This window comes from Clupea harengus, chromosome 10, assembly GCF_900700415.2.
Source record: "Clupea harengus chromosome 10, Ch_v2.0.2, whole genome shotgun sequence".
Taxonomy (NCBI): Eukaryota; Metazoa; Chordata; class Actinopteri; order Clupeiformes; family Clupeidae; genus Clupea; species Clupea harengus.
Window position 1 is genome coordinate 11,459,677 of NC_045161.1, and position 23,575 is coordinate 11,483,251.

Sequence of the window (23,575 nt, forward strand, 5' to 3'; positions counted from 1 at the left end):
ATATAAGCGCCCTTAAGAAGCGCATGGCGCTGTGGACACAAGTGAAAGTCACATCCACCCGTAGAATTTCGCCAACAGTATGTTTTGCATCATTTTGTACTGCTGCTGATGCTGCCCCTGCATCTTCAGCAATGTGGAAAGTGGTTTGTGGTGTGGTTGTCAGCAGGACTTTGCTGTTGAAAAAACACACAGACACATCTGTAAAAGTGTACCACCTGTCTATAAGCAGCACATCATTTCCCCACACAGTCAGCATGATGGACGCAGTCTTGTCAGACACAGCATACACTGTCTGGTACATCACTTTGTGGGTCCTTGTCATCATTTGGTCCTTTTCTCTCTGCTCCATGACTTTTACCAGCACATTTACCTGCAAACACAGGAAACATCGAAACGACATGTTATTTACATCAACACACTGTATAACACCTATATGCATCCAGATTACTGCAGGGTTTCATGGGAAATCTGTAATGCACATTAATAGTGCCATTTACAAAGTAAAACAGCAAGTTCCTTAACATTATGTGCTATCATATCACAGTGAAGCAGATGCATAATTAATATCTATAATAAAAGGATAGCACTCTTGTGCTTTTAACATGGTAAATCATTCAAATTTACTTACCATTTGATGCTCCCTGGGATCAGAAAGGATGTCGGTTATTGATCTGGTCTGCTGCTCATTTGGAGCCAACTCATTAGTGATGTGTCGTTCGTGAACGATTCGTTCATTTTGAACGAATCCTTACAAGGACTCGAGAGTAACGAGTCCTCTCAAAAAAAGATTAGTTCAATTTCTCGTGGCCATTGGGACTTGCATAGGCTCAGCCAAGGAAACAGAAATTATTCGTTGAATGCAGGTCACGTGGAAAATTATCCAAAGATCCGTATCCGAAAACCGAGTCAGAAAATGAACTAATCATTTCTGTTTCCTCTCGCTACCAGTACTGAGCCTATGCAGGTCCCATCACTACAACTCATCGAAACAGAAGCCCAAGTTTCGCACACATGTCAGTTGGGATCGCTCATTGATCAAAATATCATCCTCTCCTTGATTTTGGCGTGATTTAGTCAGCATTGTATTTAACAATACTAAAGTACTTGCCTATCTTTTTCAGCACACACAAACCAATTGTGTTTCTGTGGGGTAAAGACGACCATTTTTGTATTTTTGGTGGCTTCCTGAAGTACAGCAGTGAAGTATTTCTTGTGCGTTCCTTGTTTCATCTCAGAAACCTGGTGAATATACCCTTCTTCTACCCTCGATTTAAATTTTCTTAGGTGACGTCATGATTGAATCTACAGACAAATGACACACAATTTGTTACACATTTGAAACTGATAAAGACATTGCAACAGCTAACAATGAAAACATTTGTAGATGTGTAGGCTAACTGTAAGAAACGCCATAGGCTAGCCTATCTCAGTCAGCAGTTGAAAAATCTATGCCGTTGTACCAAAAACACAAACATGCATGCCCGCAGAACTGTAGTTTGCCACACATTTCAAAATTGAGATAGGTTAAAAAACACGAAACTGAAGAAAATGTCTCAATAAAATACCAACCGAATTTGACTAAATGACATCTACATGTGTCCGACGTATTATATCAGTCTACGTTAAGCAATTTAACCTCCACATTAGGCTTCATTGAGCTCAAGTGGAGGTTGTTGATTTTGGCGCGCAAGTAGCGCTTATATAGCGTGCGCACATCTTCATAGTCAGTCTGGAAAAAAAGACAAGAAAATCATTCATAACTTTGTTCAGTGTGGTGGTCAGATGCCAACTATACTCAGTCCTAACCTCACAATGTGAGGGTATTTAATGAGAACTCACCTCCCCATCCCCAGTTCCCGAAGAGCGAGAGGGGCCAGGCTCCGGCGGATCAGGCCGTGGTCCAGCAGGATTTGCCTAAAGGAATGCATTGATGTAGTGAGTGCCAGGAGTGAGTGGGATAGGAGTATTAGTTAACACAACTTGCATTGACCAAATCGCTGGAGAAGGTGGAAAGAGTGTCCTCATCGTCTAGACCGACCTCCTGTTAGTGAATTAGGAATTATTAGGAACTGTGGAAAATTGCCTTCGGTTTTAAAAGACACACACAATAAACATGTTTAGAATCATTACACAATGATGCAGCAATATCAACTTACATCAGTGGGCTCCTCTCCCCCGACCAACATATTGGGAGGTGGCTGCAGGAGTGTGATTGAACCTCCGGCCACTGCCAAATGTGACGATGGTCAACCAAATGACTAATTATGAAGGAAACTCATAGAATTACCTTGGACATACGGATTCTATCCTGCCACCACCTCTCCAGAGGAGCTGCCCCCAGCTATGCCCTGCATAATGGGCCTACCCCCGTTGTTGGCCAGGCCCAGCTCCTCAGCAGTGCGTGTGTGTGTGTGTTGTTGGCCAGGCCCAGCTCCTCAGCAGTGTGTGTGTGTGTGTGTGTTATTGGCCAGGCCCAGCTCCTCAGCAGGCGTTAGCTCGGGACCTCTGGGTCCTCCCCCCGTCTTCGTCATATCTGCCCTTTTCTTGTTCGCTAAAATATTAAGGATATGACACTGACAAGCTGTTCAATACATTACCATGGCACATATAGTATTGACTCACCAGCCTGAATGATGTTCTTATGCTTCACTTGGACTTGCTCCCAAGTCCTTTTAGTGGCCGGGTTGCAACTACATGGGGGTTGAAAGCACTCATAATTATATGACAGTGTTATTAGTACACCATATCATTATTGTTGAAAATGATTAAAGTGGACTCATGATACGAAGAGAGAATCTAACACAATTTCTTTTCACTGCTTCAATTGATTGAATTTCTGATTATGAATAATACATACTGTGGGATATTTTCATATGAATAAGGAATAGATTTACCAGATACCTGTTGAATGAGTGTAAAGATTAGCTTTGGGGTACATTTCAGATGAGGTAGAGATTTAAAATAAGAGGGCGTAGCTTGAAGTGACCTAAGGTTAAAATGGGTGTGGTATTATATTATCAGGCCGGGATTTTCAGGCACACACGCAAACTACAGGTTTGATGCAACAGAGTTTATTCACTCCCTGACTGGTTGGGCAGACTAGCTAGCCTGATTCCCCAAGCTACAAACACAGCAAGGCTATCAAAGTTCACAACCTCACCAGACACATAAACACAAGTACGTTCCACAATAGAACAGTTAGTCCAAAGGAAGGTAATCCACAAAGGTAATCCACGGAACAAAGTACATCCACAGGAAAAGTCTTATCCACGTTGTGGTGGATGCACAGGGTTAGCAACAGTCAAAGGCAATTAGCGGCTAGCCTATGCTAAGCTAACCGCAAGTGCGTTAACATTCCATAGACAGGGTTGAGATACCCAAACAAGACTTCGTAAGAGAAGCGAGAAGAAAGGTAACTGTACTCACGAAACTCCATGACCGAGTGAGGAGGGAAGGACACCCAGTGCTTAAGTAGGAAGTAGTAATCACCTCAGGTGTAGCCCAGTGTAGAAGAAAGGTTAGTGTTAGGTGCTCTAGAGTGAGTGTTGCCCTCTAGAGGACTGGCGACCCTGCACAGCCGTGACATATATACCATGGAAGTCTTTTTGATTTGGGTGGGGTCAGAATGGAGAGGTCAGGTTTAATTGGCTGAATTGGTCAACCAAGCAAAACATAGATGGGAGGTGCTAATTACAGGTTTAAATATATTAGCGGGAAGGTATTTTGGCAGATCTATTTCCGGTATACATCTCTTTACTGTGGCTTAATGTACTACAGTAAATCCGTTGGAACAACACGTCCTTTGTCTTGACTTTCTGATTGTGAAAATAGTTTAAGACTTAGAATTGGCCACCACAATACATACTCTGATCTGCCCATACACAGATTTGCACACAAATATTCAAACTCCTACTTCTATATGGTCATCTACACATACATGCATATACACATATATAGTACATGATATATAAGCGCTTTCAGTACATATATCCTCATAAGTGTCTATGAATTCGTATCAATTGGCCTTTGGCCTTGTTTTTATCTACTTATTCTGAAAGAGTTGAGATCATTATTTTCGCTAGCAAGATCTCATTCGATGATTCATTTCCATTAAGCCTACTGCCAGCAGGCACATTTAAAGAAATGTGATCTGATTGATTGGGGTAATGAGGCACTTAAGATGAGCCTATACATTTTCCCAAAACTTACGCATTTAGCTTATCGGCAATTTTTTTTGCTCTGGCAGCGGTGGCGGTGTTTGACTTAGCCACGATAATATGCTTATTGTCTTCGTAGAGACTCATTATAATAGCTTGCTCGGATGGCGAGAATATGAGCGCTCTCTGTTTCGTCTTTTCCGCCATAATACCTTTAGAAAATCATGGTTTTGGTGATCGACCCCTCCTGCATTTTGAAGTAGGACGTGCACGCGCAATTGCCCTGATAAGTTTAGCCTGGTTGAAATTAACCACATGATTTGGATGCGGATCAGCCGTTGACAAACCGATATTTGCTGTTCTCAATCAGCTCGCTAATGTTAACGGGCTAAAAGGACAATTGATTAACTTAGCTTCAACCCTTACGACGAACGGGGCCCAGGGCCCTATTCGTCGTAGCGAGTTACCGAGATAAATTTCCGGATGAGATAATTATAGTCCCTCCTTTTGGTTCGTGGAAGGAACTTTAGATAAATCACCATAGCATCACATCAATTAGCTCTAACCTGCTCCAGCGCAGGCTAATTTAAGTCAAGCTGGATAAGTTTGCCACACCCCCGGAAAAAAAATGGCAGCTCCCTTCTTGAGAGATCCAATTGAGCAAGGAGCTATTATAGTTCGATTAGCGTTTCATACGGATAGAGTTCTTCGCGATCGCCAAGATCCGTTATTCCACACTGATGAGTTCTTGTTTGAGTGATACAGATTCAGCCGACAAGGAATCATTTATTTGCAAGACCTTCTCGAGCTGTATATTGCAAACACCACACGCCGCAGCAGAGCATTTACTGTGCCACAGACTTTCTATGTAGCCTTGCGTTTTTTTGTAACAGGTTCATTTCTGTACAGTGTAGGCGATGCAGAGAACATTGGAAAAGCCGCAGCATGCGTTGCTGTTCGAAAGGTTTATTTGGCGCTTACAGCACACTCACACGTACGCGTTGGAATGCGTCGATCCAACGGATGGTGGAGGAGGAGTCTGGCGCATGGGGTTGTGTTGATAACAGAGATGTTATAGTGAGATTGGTTTGTTGACCTGTCAATCACGCCACTAGCAAGCTGTTTACCTTGCGAGTAGTAGCATGCTAACATTAGATAGGTGGCTCAGACACCTCGCAAATCCTATCAGACGTATTTTTCAGTTACAATAAAGGGGTTTTTACATTGTACAGTGTCTATTTCTCTGTAACTTGAAAAAAATCTAAGCACAAAAAAGTCAAACAAACAACTTTTAGGTACAAATACGACCATCTACGGAGTTTGGTCCGCCATCTTTGTTTTTGAGCTTTGCGCTCTTTAGACGTGAGCATAAACGTGATATGATTGGCTAGCGCCTGTGCTGTCAGTTATGCATGAAAGGCAATTTGATTGGCTGACGCATGGTTGCCTCTCGAAAAGTTGAAAATTGTTCAACTCTTGCCGCCTCATTCAAGCCGCTCTCCGCAGCCCGGGTGTGAAACTGCAAAGTGTATTCTTGGATGGTTGACCTGCCCTGGCGAAGGCGATGGAGGCGCACCTCTCCTTGAGGTGGTAAGCGAAGGCCGTGACGGGTCCTCCTGATGCCATACGGACCCTGCCTTGGAGTAGGGAGATGACAAAAGCCTCTTTGGCTCTTTCGGTAGGATACCGATGGGGCTGCATCTCCAGGACAAGGGCACACTGTCAGGGCCTGTCAGAGTCAATGGTATGTCAGGGCCAAGAGTCTTTTTTGAAGGCCTCTAGAAGCAAGAATGTCCAAAATCATGACACTATGGCAACCAGTGCAGCTGAGAAGTATTCTGAAATGCCTGTAAAAAGGTGGAACAAAGAGAAAAAAGCCTATGACAAAGTTCAACTGCCCATGTGTATCCTCACATACAACCAAAACATGGGAGGCGTGGATTGGCATGATCGTCAGGTATCAAGATACTGGATCAAAGAAGTGGTGGTGGTCAAACTTTTCTTGGTCCCTTCACAGTGCAGTGGTGAATAGCTGGTTGTTCTTCAGAGATGTTTTTTTGGAAGTAAAAATGTCCTCCTGGCCTTTCAGCGATCTGTATCCCCGAGTCTCCTAAAAAGATTAATGAAAACTACCTCTTGGCCATGGCAGATTTTCGGTTGCAAAAACACTCAGGATTCTACAAGAGGTGACGGAAAATATCACTGGCCTATGAACACAGGGAACCGTTTCCATAGATGCGGATGGTGTCCCGAGCTCACAGTATATGCAGGTGAGAAGTGTGATGCATCTCTCCACATTGAGTGCTTCAAGCATTTTCATAGTGTTGTGGCGAGACTGAGTCCCACACCTTTTCTTTCAATCAGAAGACCGGAGACTGGATGTAGAAATCTGGAGGTGTATTATTGTAATCAATAAGCTACAATAAGGAGATGGTCCATGGATTAGCTCGATCTCATGAACGTTTTGCATGCCATTTTAAGGCCTGTACATCGTGGGGTGTGTTCTATCTGGCTGTTTGCCAAAACCAATCAGAATTAACTACTCCTTCTTCCTTACTCCCCTGAGTGTGTGTGTGTGTGTGTGTGTGTGTGTGTGTGTGTGTCTGGATCTCCTGAGATTCCCTGGCATCCTCTGAGACCCCCTGAGACCCCCTCCTCACCGGGGGTTACTTGGAATGTGTGTCGTGACTTTATTGCTGACTTGCTAACATCAGTGAATCATGTCTAAGTTACTGTTTCCCGCCTAGTCTGCCCTTCCTAAAGTGAGACTTTCATACTGATGAGTTAATCCATGTTCATCTTAACATAAAAAATATCCCACAATAGCCTAAGCTGTGAGCTGTGTTCTACTATTTACTCAAATTTGTTCACACTGTTTTGTGCGACTGAAATAAGTACGGTGTTGTCAGTGATAGTAACATACAGAATGCACTGCCCTTGTACATTTTGTATTATGGTTTAAGGCACAGTTGGAACCTGCTAGATGATATTCCTGACTCAGTTACTTCTTCAAATTGATGTTTTTGTAAATGACTAGGCACTGTTTACATAGTTAAAAGTTAACCTGTTGAAAATACAATGGGATTTGTGGGGGGGGGAGACATTTTCAGACTAAATGACAAAAAAAAAAAAGAACGGGTTGAGCACTGCTGGAAAGAGGAGCAGTGATTGCAGCGCTTGCTGTCTACAATTACACATTTATTACATTTCAACCATTGTCTACAGATGTTAGCAAATGACATAAAACATCAACCGGTGTTTTATGAGCCCCCATTCGCAGAAAATACCACAATGAGGCCTAGTCTAAAACTGACGTGAAGGATGAAGAGAATGATCTTTCAGTTTCAGTGTTTGGTTCTACTAGAAGTAGACAAAGTGTACTTTATTCACTCCTGCTCTTTGTTTTTTATTATTTAGTATGTCCTGTTTTTGTGCAGTTTTGTGGAATGTGCTACATATGTTTAAAGCTGCTCTGTAATTTCACTGTTTATTTTAATGTATTTCTTTTTTAGATTTGATCAGAGGTGTAAAAAGTACTGAAATGTTGTACTCAAGTAAAAGTACAATTACTTTGATGAAATTTTACTTAAGTACAAGTAAAATGACCCATCTAAAAATCTACTCAAGTAAAAGTAAAAAGTAGTTCATTTAAAATGTACTTTAAGTAAAAGTTACTTAGTTACTTTCAACAACTTGATGGGGGCCGCTCCTATATAGTGCAAAAAAGGACAAGGGGTCATAAATCCAATACAAAAACTAGTTCTTTTTTATTAAAGGAGAATCTTTAGAAATATAAGTGCAATGACATTAAACATGTCAAACATTAAACATGTCAACACAACATTTAAGAACTTTTGGGAGGACATGTCAAGACATGACAGTTAAAATACCGCTGCCCCACTTAAACTTTGGTTACTTTACTTGTGTCCACCTTTAGAGCATTAGTCTACAAACTTCTTGTTGAGTTTGAGCAGCAGCTGATTTTCAAGATGAGTAGAGTTCATCCGGGCTAGCTTTGCATTGAACAGCAATCCAGCACAGCTGAAGAGTCGCTCGCAGGCGGCTGAGGCAGGTAGGCCAGTATTGAGTTTCAGGGACAGTTTTTTGATATTCTGAAAGGCATTCAGCAGATCCATATTGACTGAGACACAGGCTAGGTACCCTTCTAACTCCCCTGTACCTTCTGACCTTCTGGACTTCATTGAGGAAAATAAATCATCTTCATCTGATGAATGTTGTCCAACTTGCTCCAGCCTCCAACATCCGGTCAAGGTGTTGTCTGACATAGACTAGACCTGTAGAATGACAAACAACATTTCTGACAATTAAGTATTGAGCTGCCATCAAGATTCAAGAGTGCATCATAACACAGAAATAGCTATAAATAGCTACTTGTGATGACAGACCTACAGTTTACAGAATTATAGCATTATTTTCTATTTCTACATGCATCACAATTCATAATCCTCAATTCTTGCTAACCGGGACCCCTTAGCATGAACATGAAAGACGTGCACGTTGCAAAGCCACCACTTATCGTTATCAATATCTGACAACATCGTGATAAATTGCAGATAACGACATACACATTGACTTGTCCAACTGTCTGAAAACGATGGTGTGCGCATTCACATTGTTCTGTTTCAAGGCATGGGAGGCAGCCAAATGATTAGCCTAATATCAGTTTATGTGGTGTATTTCATTGCTGATGACTGATCTGCAGTTTTTAACACAATATGAGAGACTGAACATAATAATTCTATGACCTGAAACGAATGGAAGACAGGAATGGTATTATTAGTCTATTGGATGACCGCTGTCGACGTTAGCATACTCAGGTCGGTTGCAAGTGCTAGCCAAAATTAGGCTACTACCTACTAGTGCCATGAAACGCATATTTTGCTTAATGGAGCAAAGCTAACTAAATGACAAAAACGCTGTCTGAACTACTAATGGAAAGGGACAAATACTGTACTTACCAACACATGCTTGCGCAGATTTGAAGATGAATTTGTATAAGCAGAAAGTTCTGACTGACGGATTAGGCACAGTTTACACAGCATATAGCTGTTGCCTCTTTTACGTTGGAAGGCAAACTGCTTGCTGAGATGTGGCCACGGGTTTTCTTCATCTTCTTTAATTTCAACTGGCGGAAAGTTCGGTGCTTCAGCTTGTTGGTGGTCCGCAGCTTGTTGGTAGTCCGCACTATCATCTTCCTCCATATCTATCTCTCGTGACTCGGCACCGTACTGGCGCCTTGCATCGACTCCATCATCCACTCTATGCAGCATCCACCACTGCAGTGAGCATTGTGGTGCACGATTCCTGCCTTGAACTATGTTTTTTTTTTTTACTCAGTAACGGATGTAATTTCCAATGTAGCGAAGTACAATACTTCAGTCAAAATCTACTTAAGTAAAAGTAAAATTACCGATTAAAAAAACTACTTAAAAATTACAAAGTACACAAAAAAACTACTCAATTACAGTAACGTGAGTAAAAGTAATTCGTTACTTTACACCTCTGGATTTGATATATGCTGCTATACTACTCTTTTACTACTACTGTTTATTTTTGTACACAATCTAATAAAGTTGTATAGGAATTCACAAAAGCAAAGGCTGCTGCTTATGTCTGTAGGCTATATTACTAAAAGTATGATGAGCGTGAAAGGACTACATTCCTTGGGTCAGAAAGTTACAGAAAGCATTCTGTTTATAAAAGCAAAGACTTTCCAAACTGCTTCATGGGATTGGCATCGCCACCTCAAGTATATGCATCTCCAAACTGTTTTTGTGTGTTCTGAAAAAAATGAGACTGAGATCTACATGTGGATTTTCACACCAGATGTTTCCTCTTTACCCTTAAAAGTTATTTTCATGCCCCCTCGTATATGGTCTTTCAAATTATCAAAGAACTCCTTCACATTTTTAAATGTAATCTGTCAAATCAGTCTTGTGCCAATTTGTTCCTCATGCTTTTGGCCAGAAATGTTTTTACAATCTCTCAACACTTCTGAAAGTAGGTTTTTGAAAGGTGTATGTCTACAGTTAATTTAAACAAGAGATAGATAAATAACATTCTCTCAGTTTATTATTTGGCATAAAGAAACAAAGAACAGTAGTGATGTATGTAGGATATTTTATTATAATAGAATATGAGCATATTGGTCATGGATGAAACTCATCAATATGTGGTGCTCTAATATATTCCTGCCCTGCACATGGGGCAGGTGGGGTTCTGCTGAAGCCAATGCTGGACACAGCTGCTGTGGAAGTTGTGCAGGCAGGGTAGAACCAGGAGTTCTTCTCCATCCACATAATCACTGAGACAAATCCTGCAATCGTTTTGTCCGTCCATGTTCTGAGTGTCGAAGATCATAGTGGGAAGGCCCTCAGTGATGTTTGCAGGAATGTGGTTGTCGGTCTCCAAAATGTCGTTCTCCAGTAGCAGTGCTAGAAGGAGCTGCAGCTCAGCCTGAGGAGGACGAAGCACACCAACAAAAATGACGTCTTCATCCGCTTCATCAATGTCATCACCATTACTAATGATGGTTGCAGGTGTTTCTGTCCTTGCCATAGACAAAAACTCAAACTCTTCGTCGTCACTGATAGCGATGACGGGCATTTCTGCCCTTGGCAGAGAGGGTGACCTGGCTCTGTGCTGAGCCTCTGTGGGGGCATAGAGGTCACGTGAGGTCCCTGGTTGTGAGGAACTTCTGTCCTCATAGTCGCTTGAGAAGAAGGACGTACCAACCGGCCTGGACCTCTTGGACGATGCTGAGTCCTCATCGTCACTGAGGTGAACATCATCCCTCAATAGAAAGAGGGGATCAGCCCTTAGCTGCTCCACTAAGTCGGTAAGGCGACTATAAGAGGGCCCTGGCAGTTGAGAGTCTCCATCCTGGCTTTGAGCAGATAGGTAGTAGGCGCTATTTAGCAGAACAGCTGGCCGTGATGCTCTGGAGCACCGTTTTCTCTTCCTGCTACTGCCACGATTGCGTCTTCCCTCATTCATTTTAAGGAATGATGAAGCAGAAAACTAGAAGGCACAAAAACAAGGAGAAACCCTCAATTATTATCAACTAATCCTAATTAGGTGAAATATCAGTGATCTAGGACTGTGTATGGATGTCGGCCTTTTATTAAGCAACAGATAACGAATTACTTTCTCACAATTTACGTTGATAATATTGATAATTAATACATTTGAAGAATAATATTGATTTATGTCAATGGCTTTTCATTTTTGCTGCCTTCGACCAAATATTTCTCTGTAAGAGGTTGAATATTTAATTAAAGTAAATTATTTAAATAAATAAATTACCTCTGGTTATAGAAGAAGTCCTTTGTTCAACCAAAGGTGTTGCCCCAAAAGTGAAAAGACTGGTTATTTTATAATTTGTCAAGGAACAGGTAGAGACTTCTAAATCACAGCAAAAAATACATATGTATGTTTCAGAAATAGCTCTGTGCAACTATGGAATCTTGTCCTCACCTTATGTCATGATTACATCACAAAGCTTTTTGTGTTCCAGTGTCCAGTCTTCATTTGTTAATAGAACCCAAAAGGCACTGTGATGTATCCATGACAACATCTCATGACTCAAAAATGGCCTACTTTTGTTTTGTTTTATTCAGTTTTTCTGAATTATTATAGCATTAGGCATAACTGACAGTATTACTGATGTCATCTTAAAGTTTGGAGTTTAGAAGACATTACATGACATATCTACTTTTGCCCCGAACATCTCATTCACAGTATGGATTCACACCAATGACTCAATCTCAATGGACCATGCACAGTCATACTGCATGAATGCAGTTTTATTTTAATTATGCTCCCATCCAGCAAATCAAGCCACACCAAACAGTACCATGCGCACACGTGTGCACACACTCATACACAGAGAGTCATTTACCCGAGGCCTGGTTAAGTAGGCTGTACTTTATCAGGTAACCTACAGCTTTTTATATTTTAAGACATCCAACATTTTTTTTTTTACAAGGGCATTCCTCAAAACATCTCTGACACTAAAGTTTCCAGGTGGAAGCATGCCTTAGTTCAGTTCTTTTCAGATACAATACATAGACCAAATGAAAGAAATGTTTCCAAAATGTCAAATATTTCTGCAAAAAAATCAGTGTGTTGTTCCTCTACTTTGTCATTACCAACAATGAACATAATAAACACAATACATATAATAAACATAATTGTGATATAGTCCAATAGTTCATAACATTATTGTATTACATTCTTTTAGATTCACAATTTATAATTGCTATTGTCATATCAATCATTAACAGTTTCGTACTGATCAGAAGAGTCAAAAAGGTATGGAGAATACTTTACTTTACTTAACTCATACTGCTCAAGGACTGAAGAACAAAAGAAGGAGTTTATATCTCCACAAACCTTAGGCACTCAAATTTAAATATTATTCACCCTTTAGCCAGGAAGGCTCTTCAAGGGGCTGAAAGATGCTGTGGACTTTCTCTTACATGCTTGCACTGTTTTCCATCTCTGTTGGACAGAGGTAGAGATACGGTACAGCAAGAGATTTGTTTCTCTCTCTGATCTGCTGAGTCAGAAGGGCCAACTCTGACTGCAGTTGTTTTATGATCCTCAGGGGGGCGTCCTCACAGAAGTGCTCATCAGGGAAACAGCCAAGTGGAATCTGAGTCAGAGACACAAGTTTGTTTGTTTTTTTGCTTTACTTAATGTTATGAAAAATAATTCCAGGCTTGTGCTGTCTATGGAAATGTCAGGTATTTGTTGTGTCCAGATGTTGAATGGCTGTCCGGGACACATGTATTTACATGATTTCTGGTAAAAAAAACGTAGAATACCTTAGTTAAAGAAGAAAAGAAACTTACAAAGTCAGTTGATCTACTGCTGAGCAACCACCGGAAGACGGCACCATTGACAGAGGTACTGATGTCAGGCAGTGTCTCCAGGAGGGTCCGCTCTGTAGAGTGCCCCTTAGTGGTGGGGGCTGGCCTCTGCATTGAGTTGGGGGAGTTGGGGAGCCAGCCACCATAGTCAAACTATCAAAGAGAAAAGAAAGAATGTCAGCCAAAGTAATCAGGCCTATGCCTCTAAGGCTTAGGTTTTCATACTACCCCCATTTATTTGTCTTGAGCTGAATGACATAAATTGTAATAAACACTTCATTTGTATCTCTGCTCTGAGAGGAATTGTGGAATTAACCCAAGCCATATTTCCGCTATAGAGACACCTGTTGCCATTTATTGTTTTGTTTACCTGTCCTCCGTTGACGGCAGAGTGCTGAGCTGACATGTCGAAGATCACCATGGTGATAAACTTGGTAACTTCTTCAACCGCACAGAAATGATCTGGAATTCCTGTGTAATAATAGACATAATCATTTCACCCATGGTGATAATAATCATGAAATGGGATTAGCTGAATGCTTGTTTTGTTTGTTGGTGTCTTGTGCTATAAAGCCAGCTGTGAAAGTGGACTACCATGTCCTTAGCACTGTTCAGAAATGCTTAATCCCTACATGCATGTCACAATTTGATATTTACCTGTTCTTGCTTGTCCAAGAAACCCATGGATGAAGATGTCCTTAATCCAGTTTTGGAGCTCCGAATCCTGTTGGACCTGTAGGTCAGAGGGGTAGTAGAGCTCCACCATGCTGCGCACATACCTACACAGAGACAGTACACCATTACCACCATATGTAGGACACCCAGGTGCAGATAATATTTTTGGGCTTCAACTTAAAAAGATGAAGTCTAAGCTAATTAAACTATAAACACAAACTATTAACAGATCTGCTTGGGAATATTTTCTAGCTGAACCACTATAGAGTAAACCAGACATAAAGATGACATTGGTTGAATTGAACTCAATTCTAAAATGGATAATGGTTAATGAGTTAAATACGATTTGGTTGTGGGGTCGATATAAATGGCAGTGGAGGACTATAAAGGCACCTGTTGAGGATCTCCCAGAGTTTGAGGCCATCATCTCTGTAGTAGAAGTTGGGAATGGACTCCAGGCCTCGTGCACGGATGTCCTCCGGCAGGCAGAGGGAGCTGTAGGTCACCTCAGAGAACCACCTCTTCATGATATCAAACTGGCCCTGGCCTCCAAGGTTAGTGGCCTACGGGGGGAATAATACACATTCTAAACCATTGTAAAGATTTCTGTTCCTGGGAACCTTTTAATTGGGCAAACAAAGATAAACCTATCTGGTGTTGACTGATGAGTATTTTTTTATATTATAATGGACCTCTGTCTCCTGATGTTTGGCTGAAATGATTGACCATTTTTTTTCAGATCCTTCTATCACTGGCTTTGCCATTTGTTTCTTGTTTTCCCCCTCACTCTCTCGTGCCCTCTACTTTCTTCCCATCTCCTGGGCTCGTGGTGTTACACCTAATCCACATTTTAAGGGTGAAAAGTATTTGGTTAATAGAGGATGCCAGCAAGTTAGTGTTTGGTATCATTTTAATGGCCTCAGTGCGAAGAGTACAGTTGTGCGAGGGTCTCAGTTGTAGAACAATAGGGTACATCTTTATAAGGTTTCCAGAACCATGGGAAAATGTTGGTCCTCAGTGACACACCCACCTGGGGTCACACGATGCAGCCCCAGGATCCTACCTTCTGCCACTATGATAAGGAAGTACCCCATAGTTCTTCTTCTTTAGTCACCAGATTTGTAAATAGTTTATCTTAGTAATGTAAAGGTATTGTGTGTAGTTTTTAGTATTAGCAATGTTTTAGTAGTTAGTAGCTAATAGTAGAAATGGAATATACTATTCATAATTATGTTTTAATTAGTGTAAAATTACCTGTAAATACGAATCATTGTGTTTTTGTAAGCTTAGAATGGGCCCTACGTATCTACATAGGGATCGGGTCCTTTTCCAAAGAGTCTGCAATGTTGCACTGTCATGTTTTTAAAGTATCCCAGACCGGACAAAACAAAACACTGGCTCGGGAAGGGTATTCAGCTGGTTGCAATTCAGCAACCTCACCACAAGATGCCACTAAAAATGTCACTGTCACTGTGTCTTTGAGAGTTTCTGTATTCAGAGCTCCCACACACATTACTGGTGTATATCTTTATATTCTATTTTGTATCACTGTTAATAGTATTATAGTTTTAGGTTTTATTTGTGACTAAGCTCAGCCATTGTGTTTCTAATATTTCTTTGATTTTGTATTGTATTTTCTCAATCCTGGCATCACTATAAATTAGTTATCTGTAGTCTTATCTCTTCTAAAATTACTAACTTCCAGTAGTTACAAGGACCTTGTGTGTCAAGCACTCCTTTGGCAGAGTAGCTTTAGATCGCGGCAGAACTGTGCGACAGTTTGAAACCACAGATTACTGTCTGTGTCGGGCTACTAACTGTAATAGCACCGTGTCGACGGTCCATGAACTAGTAGTAGCGTGGATATCTGTTAGTGATTCCTTCATGAACACAGATAAGTCCTTAAAGAACGAATAGTAAACTCTCAGAGAAACATAATATTTCTGATTATCACTTAATAAATACAAGCCAAGAGTGTACCCACAGTGGCTACTAATACAATGAAATCCATTAATTAAGTAGTGTCTCACTAAGGCGCCAGATCACGCATTAACCCTTTGGCCACAAGATTGGTACGGTCTCTTTGGTCTCTCTCCATCGGTGGCCTCCCTACACCATCAAACATGAGAAGTACTGAAAATAGACGTTACAGAAAAGAGATGACGTGGTACCTTAGTGTATATGCCTTCAGGTCCAAAGAGTTTGACCCGACCTGTGGTGTTGATTTGTAGAGTGTATCGGGTGTGTGGGATCAGCAACTAAAAGGGGAAAATACATCCCTGCTTAAAGCGTCTCCATTCTCCAGAACGTGATAAGGCAGTTTTCATATTATGGGAAAAATATACAGTTAAGCTATTGGTGTCCATGTCAACTGTTTTACTGGAATTCAATATTCAATTCAGTGTGCTTTGTCCATTTGCACCAAAAGACAGGCTGTCTACAGCTTTGTTTTGCAAATCTATCATGAGGGTTCAGAATAATGGACCATTTACTTTTCCTTGGAAAACATTTAACATTTATGTACCGAATATTGAGGTTTTGCATGAGGGCACATACCTTGTACATGGGATGTGGCCTGGGCAGATTTCTCAGTGTGGACACAATGAAAGCCTCGGACAGTCCATGTGTGCGCAAATAGTGAGAATTGGTCTGATGCTCATGGAAGTCTGCATTCCTCAGATACGTTTTGGCCAGCAGCCAGTCATACTCAGAGTCGCTGGGCAGGAAGACTGGGTTGTCCTGTGAAGGCTCCTGGTTTAGCTGGGGCAGGTATGGGGACAGTAAAGTTTGTGTTTAAAGACAGATAATGGCAGTGCTAGACTTTAGGAGCCCCCCACACCCACCCCAGGGAATGATCACCAACCCAGTTGAGCGACATTGATTATCTATTAGTATGTCCCTGCTTTGATGACTTTCATGGGTAACTTTCTTCACAACATTATTACCAACTATCCTTTGGTGAAGAGAGACAGGGTATTTATGCTGTGTTCAGATGCATTTCATGTTTAGTTATGGCACTTTCATAGTATATCAATTGTTTAAAATGTTTGCAGGGCACGGTGTGGGTACCTGAATAGCGATGGGCAGCAGTTTGTCCTCTGGGTTCTTATAGAGCAAGCAGAGTGGAGCAGCAATGTACTGCTGCTTGCCATTGATGATTGGCGCAGGCAATCCTGCAATTCGCCTGAAGTCACACAGAAAAATGTTGCCCTTCTGTTGGACAGGAGAATTGCAAATAGAAATCGTTTAAAAAATAAAACCTCTGGTTTGAAGGTGGGAAAAAAAAGTTTTTCATGTAAATCTTTGTAAGAACAATGATGACAAATTGATCTTGTGTTTGTACATGATATAGTTACATAATACTAAACTGCTTAACACACAATTTACAGGGACTCTCCTGGGCTGGGCTTCAGGTATATTTGCTCAGAATTAGATGTGAGGGGAGTGATATTATCATGTTCAGTACTTGATCTGACCTGCATCTCAGTGGTGAGGGAGCTCCCTCTCTCCAGGAAAGGCTTCACCATCTCATCAGTCACAGCGAATTTGCAAGGCAGCTGGTTGCAACGTTGGATGGCCATGGGGTTGTAGCCATTCAGGAGCTGGTAGCCAAAAAAATCATCCTCCATCCAGTGATCTTGTATGTACTCTTCACAGCACAGAAGGAACAAAACATGCCAATTCATCATATAGCTATATAAGGCCATTACTTCATTAATGAATGAACTGCTTTGGTAATAGGACATTACATTGCTTTCTGGGCAGAAACAAAATCCTTTGAGAGCTTAAGATCCCATAGACGAGAAAATAATTTTCTGTCACCTGAAATGGGAGTCTTGTGGCGTCTGAACGCTTTTTTGATGTCCCCCAGCCTATCCCACTGACTGGTGTCTTTGATCAGCCCCTTCAGACTGAGTGTAGCCAGACTGTAGAGATGTGGAAAGGGACAGCATTGTTACTATGTCATGTAAACATTATAAAATGTAATTTAAATTCACTGCAGTGAGGACTGATTTGAACTCAATTTCCACCATTTTAATCTTCAGTGGATGCAATAGGAAAGAGGCCTGAAAGCTAAAATAGCTTCAGTAAAAATAGCTCTCGCAAGCATATTGGAATTTCAGACGCACATTTCCGTTCTTGTGAAGAGAATCTCTGAACTTTTGGTGAAGGAGAATCTGATCTCCGCTGGAAGGTCAAGAGCATCCTCTGCATTAATAATGTCTGGGAGACCCTCCATAAATGGCTTCCATCTTGAACAGGAAGAAAAACACACACACACAAACACACACGTGCATACAGAGAAGATGTACATATAAACACAAGAAGATATACGTATAAACATAATCCAAAGTATTTGAAGTGTTAGCAAACATCTCCTTTGCCTTTGTACTTTTTCTTGGTTCTGCATGATGCTTACCTTGAATAACTTGGAGTTTCGTTCTACATGTACAATGACTCAAGATGAACAAATTAAAAGGCTGTATAGAATGTACCAATCAATGATATATTGTTTTGATTATATGCAATGCAAATACAATTTAGGAATATTGCTGATGAAACCACTTTGAAGTGAAACCACATTTAAGTCAACCAAAATGTGGCCTCTGCACCCGAGCACTGTTGTGTGTAAGAAGACACGTGAGGGGAGCTTCATAGACTCACTGGTAGAGCTGCTTAAGCCTCTCCAGTTCCTTCTTCCTGTGGCTGATTAGTAAAGGGTGCTCTTCCTCAAAGGCTTTTTTGGCTGGAGATAGATATAACAAATGTGTGAGTGATTTGGATCTATTTGATCAAAAACCAGTAAAAGCATAGTGTTATAGTCATTTCAATATTGAATAATAAAATTATAGCCTTTGGTGTAAGATGTGGTGCGAGACAAACCCAGCCTAGTTTAGGGATTATGTATTGGTGGCATTGCTGCGTTTACTAGCCTAACTCTGTGCTTTGCACAACACACCTTTCCCAGCTCTCAGCTCAATCTCCTCCCCATTAGACAGCCAACTGTAACATGGGAAATGGACTACATCATTTCCAGGTGTTGTCACATGAACTTTGGAGCAGAACCATTCATTCTCGCAAGGAAGATACTGCTTCTTCTCCAGTTTGACGAGGAGTAGGCTCCCGAGTGTGAAGGGGGTAGACACCGTAAAGGTCCAAGTCTGTTATGGGGAAAGAATCAGGTCAGATTTAAGAGGTCAATTAACTTAAGGCGTGGATATTACATTACTGATTTTAGAACAAGATCCCAACATTGCGTTTGATTCAATGGAATAGAAAGACATGCATGATATGAATCTGTGTGGAATGTAGGCAGAAATATTAAAGCAAACACTGAAATATGTGTTCTTCTTTCTTGAGTTTTGAGTTCAGATAGTAAATCTATATAGCATTAGCTAACTGGTTAATTTGGTAAAACATGTTCACACTACCAGTGTACTACTGTACTACATTACTGCACGCTTCTTGTCTGCCTCCTCCCTATGACCACCTGTCTAGTTTTACTGTAATTACATGGTTTCTATGCCTATTCCTTGTCTACATGGACAGCAGTAGCGTGACACTTTACCTTATCACAGCTGTGGCAGTAGCAGTAGCATCAAAAAGCAGATGTAGAAAACCATGACAAAAAACTTTGGCATTGTTATCACTCAACACTAAACATCATATTCATACATCTTATGAGTTGTCCTGACTGATATTTCAAGAACAATCTCAAATTGAAACTGCTCATGGGAAGAACAGCCTCCCAGTCCTTATCCTCATGTCTACTCACGGTTTCGGTAGTAAATCGCCCAAAGTTGTTCAGTCTGATTCTCTCACTCTCCCCCTCTGTGCCAATGAGGGTGATAAAGACATGGCCTGTTGTGCCTGCATAGATCATGGATCCTGTGGTCACTTCCGCATGGTAGGTTGCCATTGTCAGCCTGTAAAATGACATAATTGGTGAATTGTTTATGGTTTACCCTCCTTGAAATACAAAACTCACTGAGACAGATGGTGCAAGAATAAACCATCCCTCCTTTTTAAGTAAAAAATAAAATCATTTGCCAATTTTTCAGAACAAGAATTCTGATGTCTTGAAATAAAAACATTTTAGATGTCATTGAAGTTATCATGATAACTACAAACAACATCTCTTAAAATAACAAACCTCTGAATGGGTTGTTGTCTGAGTAGCCGATGCTGTCACTGTAGATGTCAAGGCAAAGTGGAAGTGTTTGCTCACACAGGTTTAATCCCATCCCCTCCTTTCTATGAAGGGCATTTTATATTCTGTGATGAGCCCTATGCAACATATCCTGTTGTTACATTTGGGAAATGGATGTGTCATGTAACTAGAGAAAGCTAGAGGGCTTTAAGGACTGTGTGTGTGTAGTTATGTACTGCTTTGCTAGTTAAATTGTACCTAGATTACTTGGATTACTCTGAATTTGCACTATCTTGGCAATTACCCTGTTTGCCAAGTTAGTTTCACTCAAGCCAAGGTTTGTCAAGCCACACCTCCAACAATCAGCCACTTTTGTGTAATCAAGATCTGGGAGGGCCTTCAGCCAGGTGCAATCAGTGAGCATGCTACTTCCATAGGGCTGCTGCTGAAGCGTCAGCGGAAGTGTCAGCCCTCGTGCTCAGCCCTTTTCGTGTGAAGACCTTTTTGGGTAAAGACGTACAAGTCTACCTGTACAAGACCTTTTTGGGTAAAGACGTACAAGTCTACCTGTACAAGACCTTTTTGGGTAAAGACGTACAAGTCTACCTGTACAAGACCTTTTTGGGTAAAGACGTACAAGTCTACCTGTACAAGACCTTTTTGGGTAAAGACGTACAAGTCTACCTGTACAAGTCCACCGAAACAAGGTTCACAAACAAGGTAAACTTTTTTCATTTTGACTCTGCCATAGCCATGTGTCACAGTAGCATCTCTGTTGTCACTGGTTGTCAAAAAAGATCACAGCGCAGCAGACGGCAGCGCAACCTGGGTAACCTCCGCTCACTTCAACAAACCTCATCTACTGTAACCTCTTTCTCTGTTGGCCTGTGGAACTGTCAGTCTGCAGTCAAGAAAGCTGATTTCATCTCAGGTTATGCAACCACCTCTCCCTAGGGCTCTTAGCTCTCACGGAGACATGGATCACACCTGAAGACAATGCTACCCCGGCAGCACTCTCCACCAACTATGCCTTCTCCCATACTCCCCGGCCATCTGGTCGTGGAGGTGGGACGGGGCTGCTGATTTCAGACAACTGGAAATTCACTCCACTGCTGCCTTCAAACAGGTATGCCTCCTTTGAATATCATGCAATTATGGTAAACTGCTCCTGTTAAAACTTATGTGATTGTTATCTACCGTCCACCAGGACAGCAGGGTGATTTCATCCATGAGCTGGACACCCTGCTGTCATCCATCCCTGAGCAGGAGTGTCCAACACTCATCCTTGGCGACATGAACATCCACCTAGACAATCCCAACTCAGCTGACTTTCGAACCCTGGTTCACTCGTTCGACCTACAACAGGTCCCCACTCCTCCAACTCACAAAGCAGGAAAAGAGCTTGACCTCATCCTTGCTCGGAACTGCACCACGGACAACCTAACGGTAACCCCTCTGCATTGCTCGGACCACTTCTTCATTCGCTTCGATGTTCGGCTCATTGAGCAACCCTCTGTCCCCCCTCCGATGGTCTCGTTCCGGCGCAACCTCCGCAACCTCTCTCCCACCCACTTTTCCTCTCTGGTTTCTTCTGCTCTTCCACCTTTATCCACTTTCTCCTCACTAGGTGTCAATGATGCCACCGAAGCTCTCTGCTCCACTCTGAGCTCATGCTTGGACAGCTTGTGTCCACTTTCCACCAGACCTGCTCGATCTACTCCAAAATCCTAACAGGTAGCCGTCCAACTACATGCCCGCTGGACCCCATCCCATCCAACATCCTTCAAGCCATATCGCCTGCCGTCTTACCGGCAATAACACAGGTGATTAATGCTTCATTTAATTCTGGAACATTTCCTTCTCTTTTCAAAGTGGCTCGGGTAACGCCGCTGCTCAAGAAGCCGTCTCTCGATCCCACTCAGGTGGAAAACTATCGACCGGTCTCACTTCTCACGCTCCTATCTAAAACCATTGAGAGGGCAGCTTCCAAACAGGTCACCGAGTTCCTGTCAAAGAACAATCTCCTCGATCCGAACCAGTCTGGCTTCAAAAGCGGTCACTCCACCGAAACAGCCCTGCTGTCTGTAATGGAGGCCTTAAAAACAGCTAGAGCAGCAGCTCAATCCTCGGCTCTCGTCCTGCTTGACTTATCAGCTGCGTTTGATACAGTCAACCACCGCATCCTTCTGTCCATACTGTCAAGTATGGGCATTTCTGGCAATGCGCACTCCTGGTTTGAATCCTACCTCACTGGGGCGCTCGTTCAACGTGTCATGGCAAGGTCAGCTGTCTGTACCTCACCGCCTCACCACTGGGGTGCCCCAAGGCTCGGTGATGGGACCACTTCTCTTTGCCATTTACACCACCTCGTTGGGCCCTATCATCCGCTCGCATGGTTTTTCCTACCACTGTTATGCCGATGATACTCAACTGTTTCTGTCTTTCCCTCCTGAGGACACCACGGTCTCGACGCGGATTTCGGACTGTCTCGCTGATATATCCACATGGATGAAAAATCACCACCTTCAGCTGAACCTGGCCAAAACGGAACTGATGGTCTTCCCAGCCAAACAGGTCATCCACCACAACATCAAGATCAATACTGACTCTTTATCTCTTGCTCCATCCAAAACAGCAAGAAACCTCGGGGTCATTATTGATGACCAACTGACCTTCACGGCCCACATCGCCTCTGTCTCCAGGTCGTGCCGCTTTGCGCTATACAACATCCGCAAAATCAGGCCGTACCTAACCCAGTATGCCACCCAGCTGCTGGTGCAAACCTTGGTGAGCTCCCGCCTTGACTACTGCAACGCCCTCCTAACGGGCCTGCCGGCTTGCGTGGTGAAACCACTACAGATGATCCAGAACGCGGCGGCGCGTCTGGTGTTCAACCAACCGAAAAGGGCACACGTCACCCCGCTACTCATCGAGCTCCACTGGCTGCCAGTAGCTGCTCGCATTAAGTTCAAGTCACTTATGCTTGCCTACAGAGTGCTTACTGGTTCTGCTCCACCTACCTAAATGCTCTTGTAAGGGCAAATGTTACACCCAGGACGCTGCGCTCGTCTAGTGAGCGTCGTTTGGCACTGCCGTCCGTGCAAGCACGGCAATCCAGACTATTTTCATTTATAGTTCCACGTTGGTGGAACGAACTGCCTAGTACTACCAGAGCAGGGGCGTCCCTCTCTACCTTCAAGAAGCTTTTGAAGACCCAACTCTTCAGAGAGCACCTCCCCTCCTAACTGGCACCTGACTAGCGCTTAACTTGCACTTCAGCAGTTACATTCCTGCACTTCTTTTTCCTCTTTTCTAGGTTGTTGTTTTTCTAATTCTCATGTAAAGTAGTATTTATTGTTACACCATGCTTTTTTATTGCTCTTAGCTTGACTGTTCTCTCCCTTGTACGTCGCTTTGGACAAAAGCGTCTGCTAAATGACTAAATGTAAATGTAAATGTAGATTAATTAATAATTTAATCAATAACTTAATTGATAGTGTTTTTGCTTGTGTATTGTTTCTCTAGATATTACTATAATATATTCTATTTGAAAGCAGGTCCTTCTGGTATGGCCATTTAATGGGCAAAATAACCAATAAATGATAAATAAAAATAGGATTTTTGCAGTGAAAGTCATAGACCTTGTAGGAAATCAGTTTGTAAAGGCTTGTCATGCAAAAAAGCAGCTGTGATTATGA

The 23,575-nt window shown here is 42.1% G+C and overlaps 1 protein-coding gene across 1 annotated transcript; it reads right to left on the minus strand.

The window, feature by feature from the left end:
* Nucleotides 1-11,957: 11,957 nt before the first annotated feature.
* si:dkey-17e16.9 (hydroperoxide isomerase ALOXE3) lies at nt 11,958-19,964 on the minus strand. The gene is made up of 15 exons (XM_031574789.1): nt 19,881-19,964; nt 19,503-19,653; nt 18,687-18,888; nt 18,392-18,473; nt 17,857-17,979; nt 17,549-17,652; nt 17,203-17,375; nt 16,796-16,939; nt 16,283-16,486; nt 15,898-15,984; nt 14,120-14,289; nt 13,709-13,830; nt 13,422-13,522; nt 13,034-13,204; nt 11,958-12,834 (listed from the first exon to the last, which is right to left on the minus strand). The coding sequence occupies exons 2-15, from the start codon at nt 19,644-19,646 to the stop codon at nt 12,655-12,657; spliced, it is 2,007 nt and encodes a 668-aa protein (XP_031430649.1). The 5' UTR covers nt 19,647-19,653; nt 19,881-19,964; the 3' UTR covers nt 11,958-12,654.
* Nucleotides 19,965-23,575: the final 3,611 nt, after the last annotated feature.

Coding starts and splice junctions, on each gene's coding strand:
- si:dkey-17e16.9 (XM_031574789.1), bottom strand. CDS start 19,646: ATGGCAACCTACCATGCGGAAGTGACCACAGGATCCATGATCTATGCA. Junction 16,487..16,795: donor TGCTGCCCATCGCTATTCAG/GTACCCACACCG, acceptor TACCTGCCCCAG/CTAAACCAGGAGCCTTCACA. Junction 13,205..13,421: donor CTGCCGTCAACGGAGGACAG/GTAAACAAAACA, acceptor TCTCTTTGATAG/TTTGACTATGGTGGCTGGCT.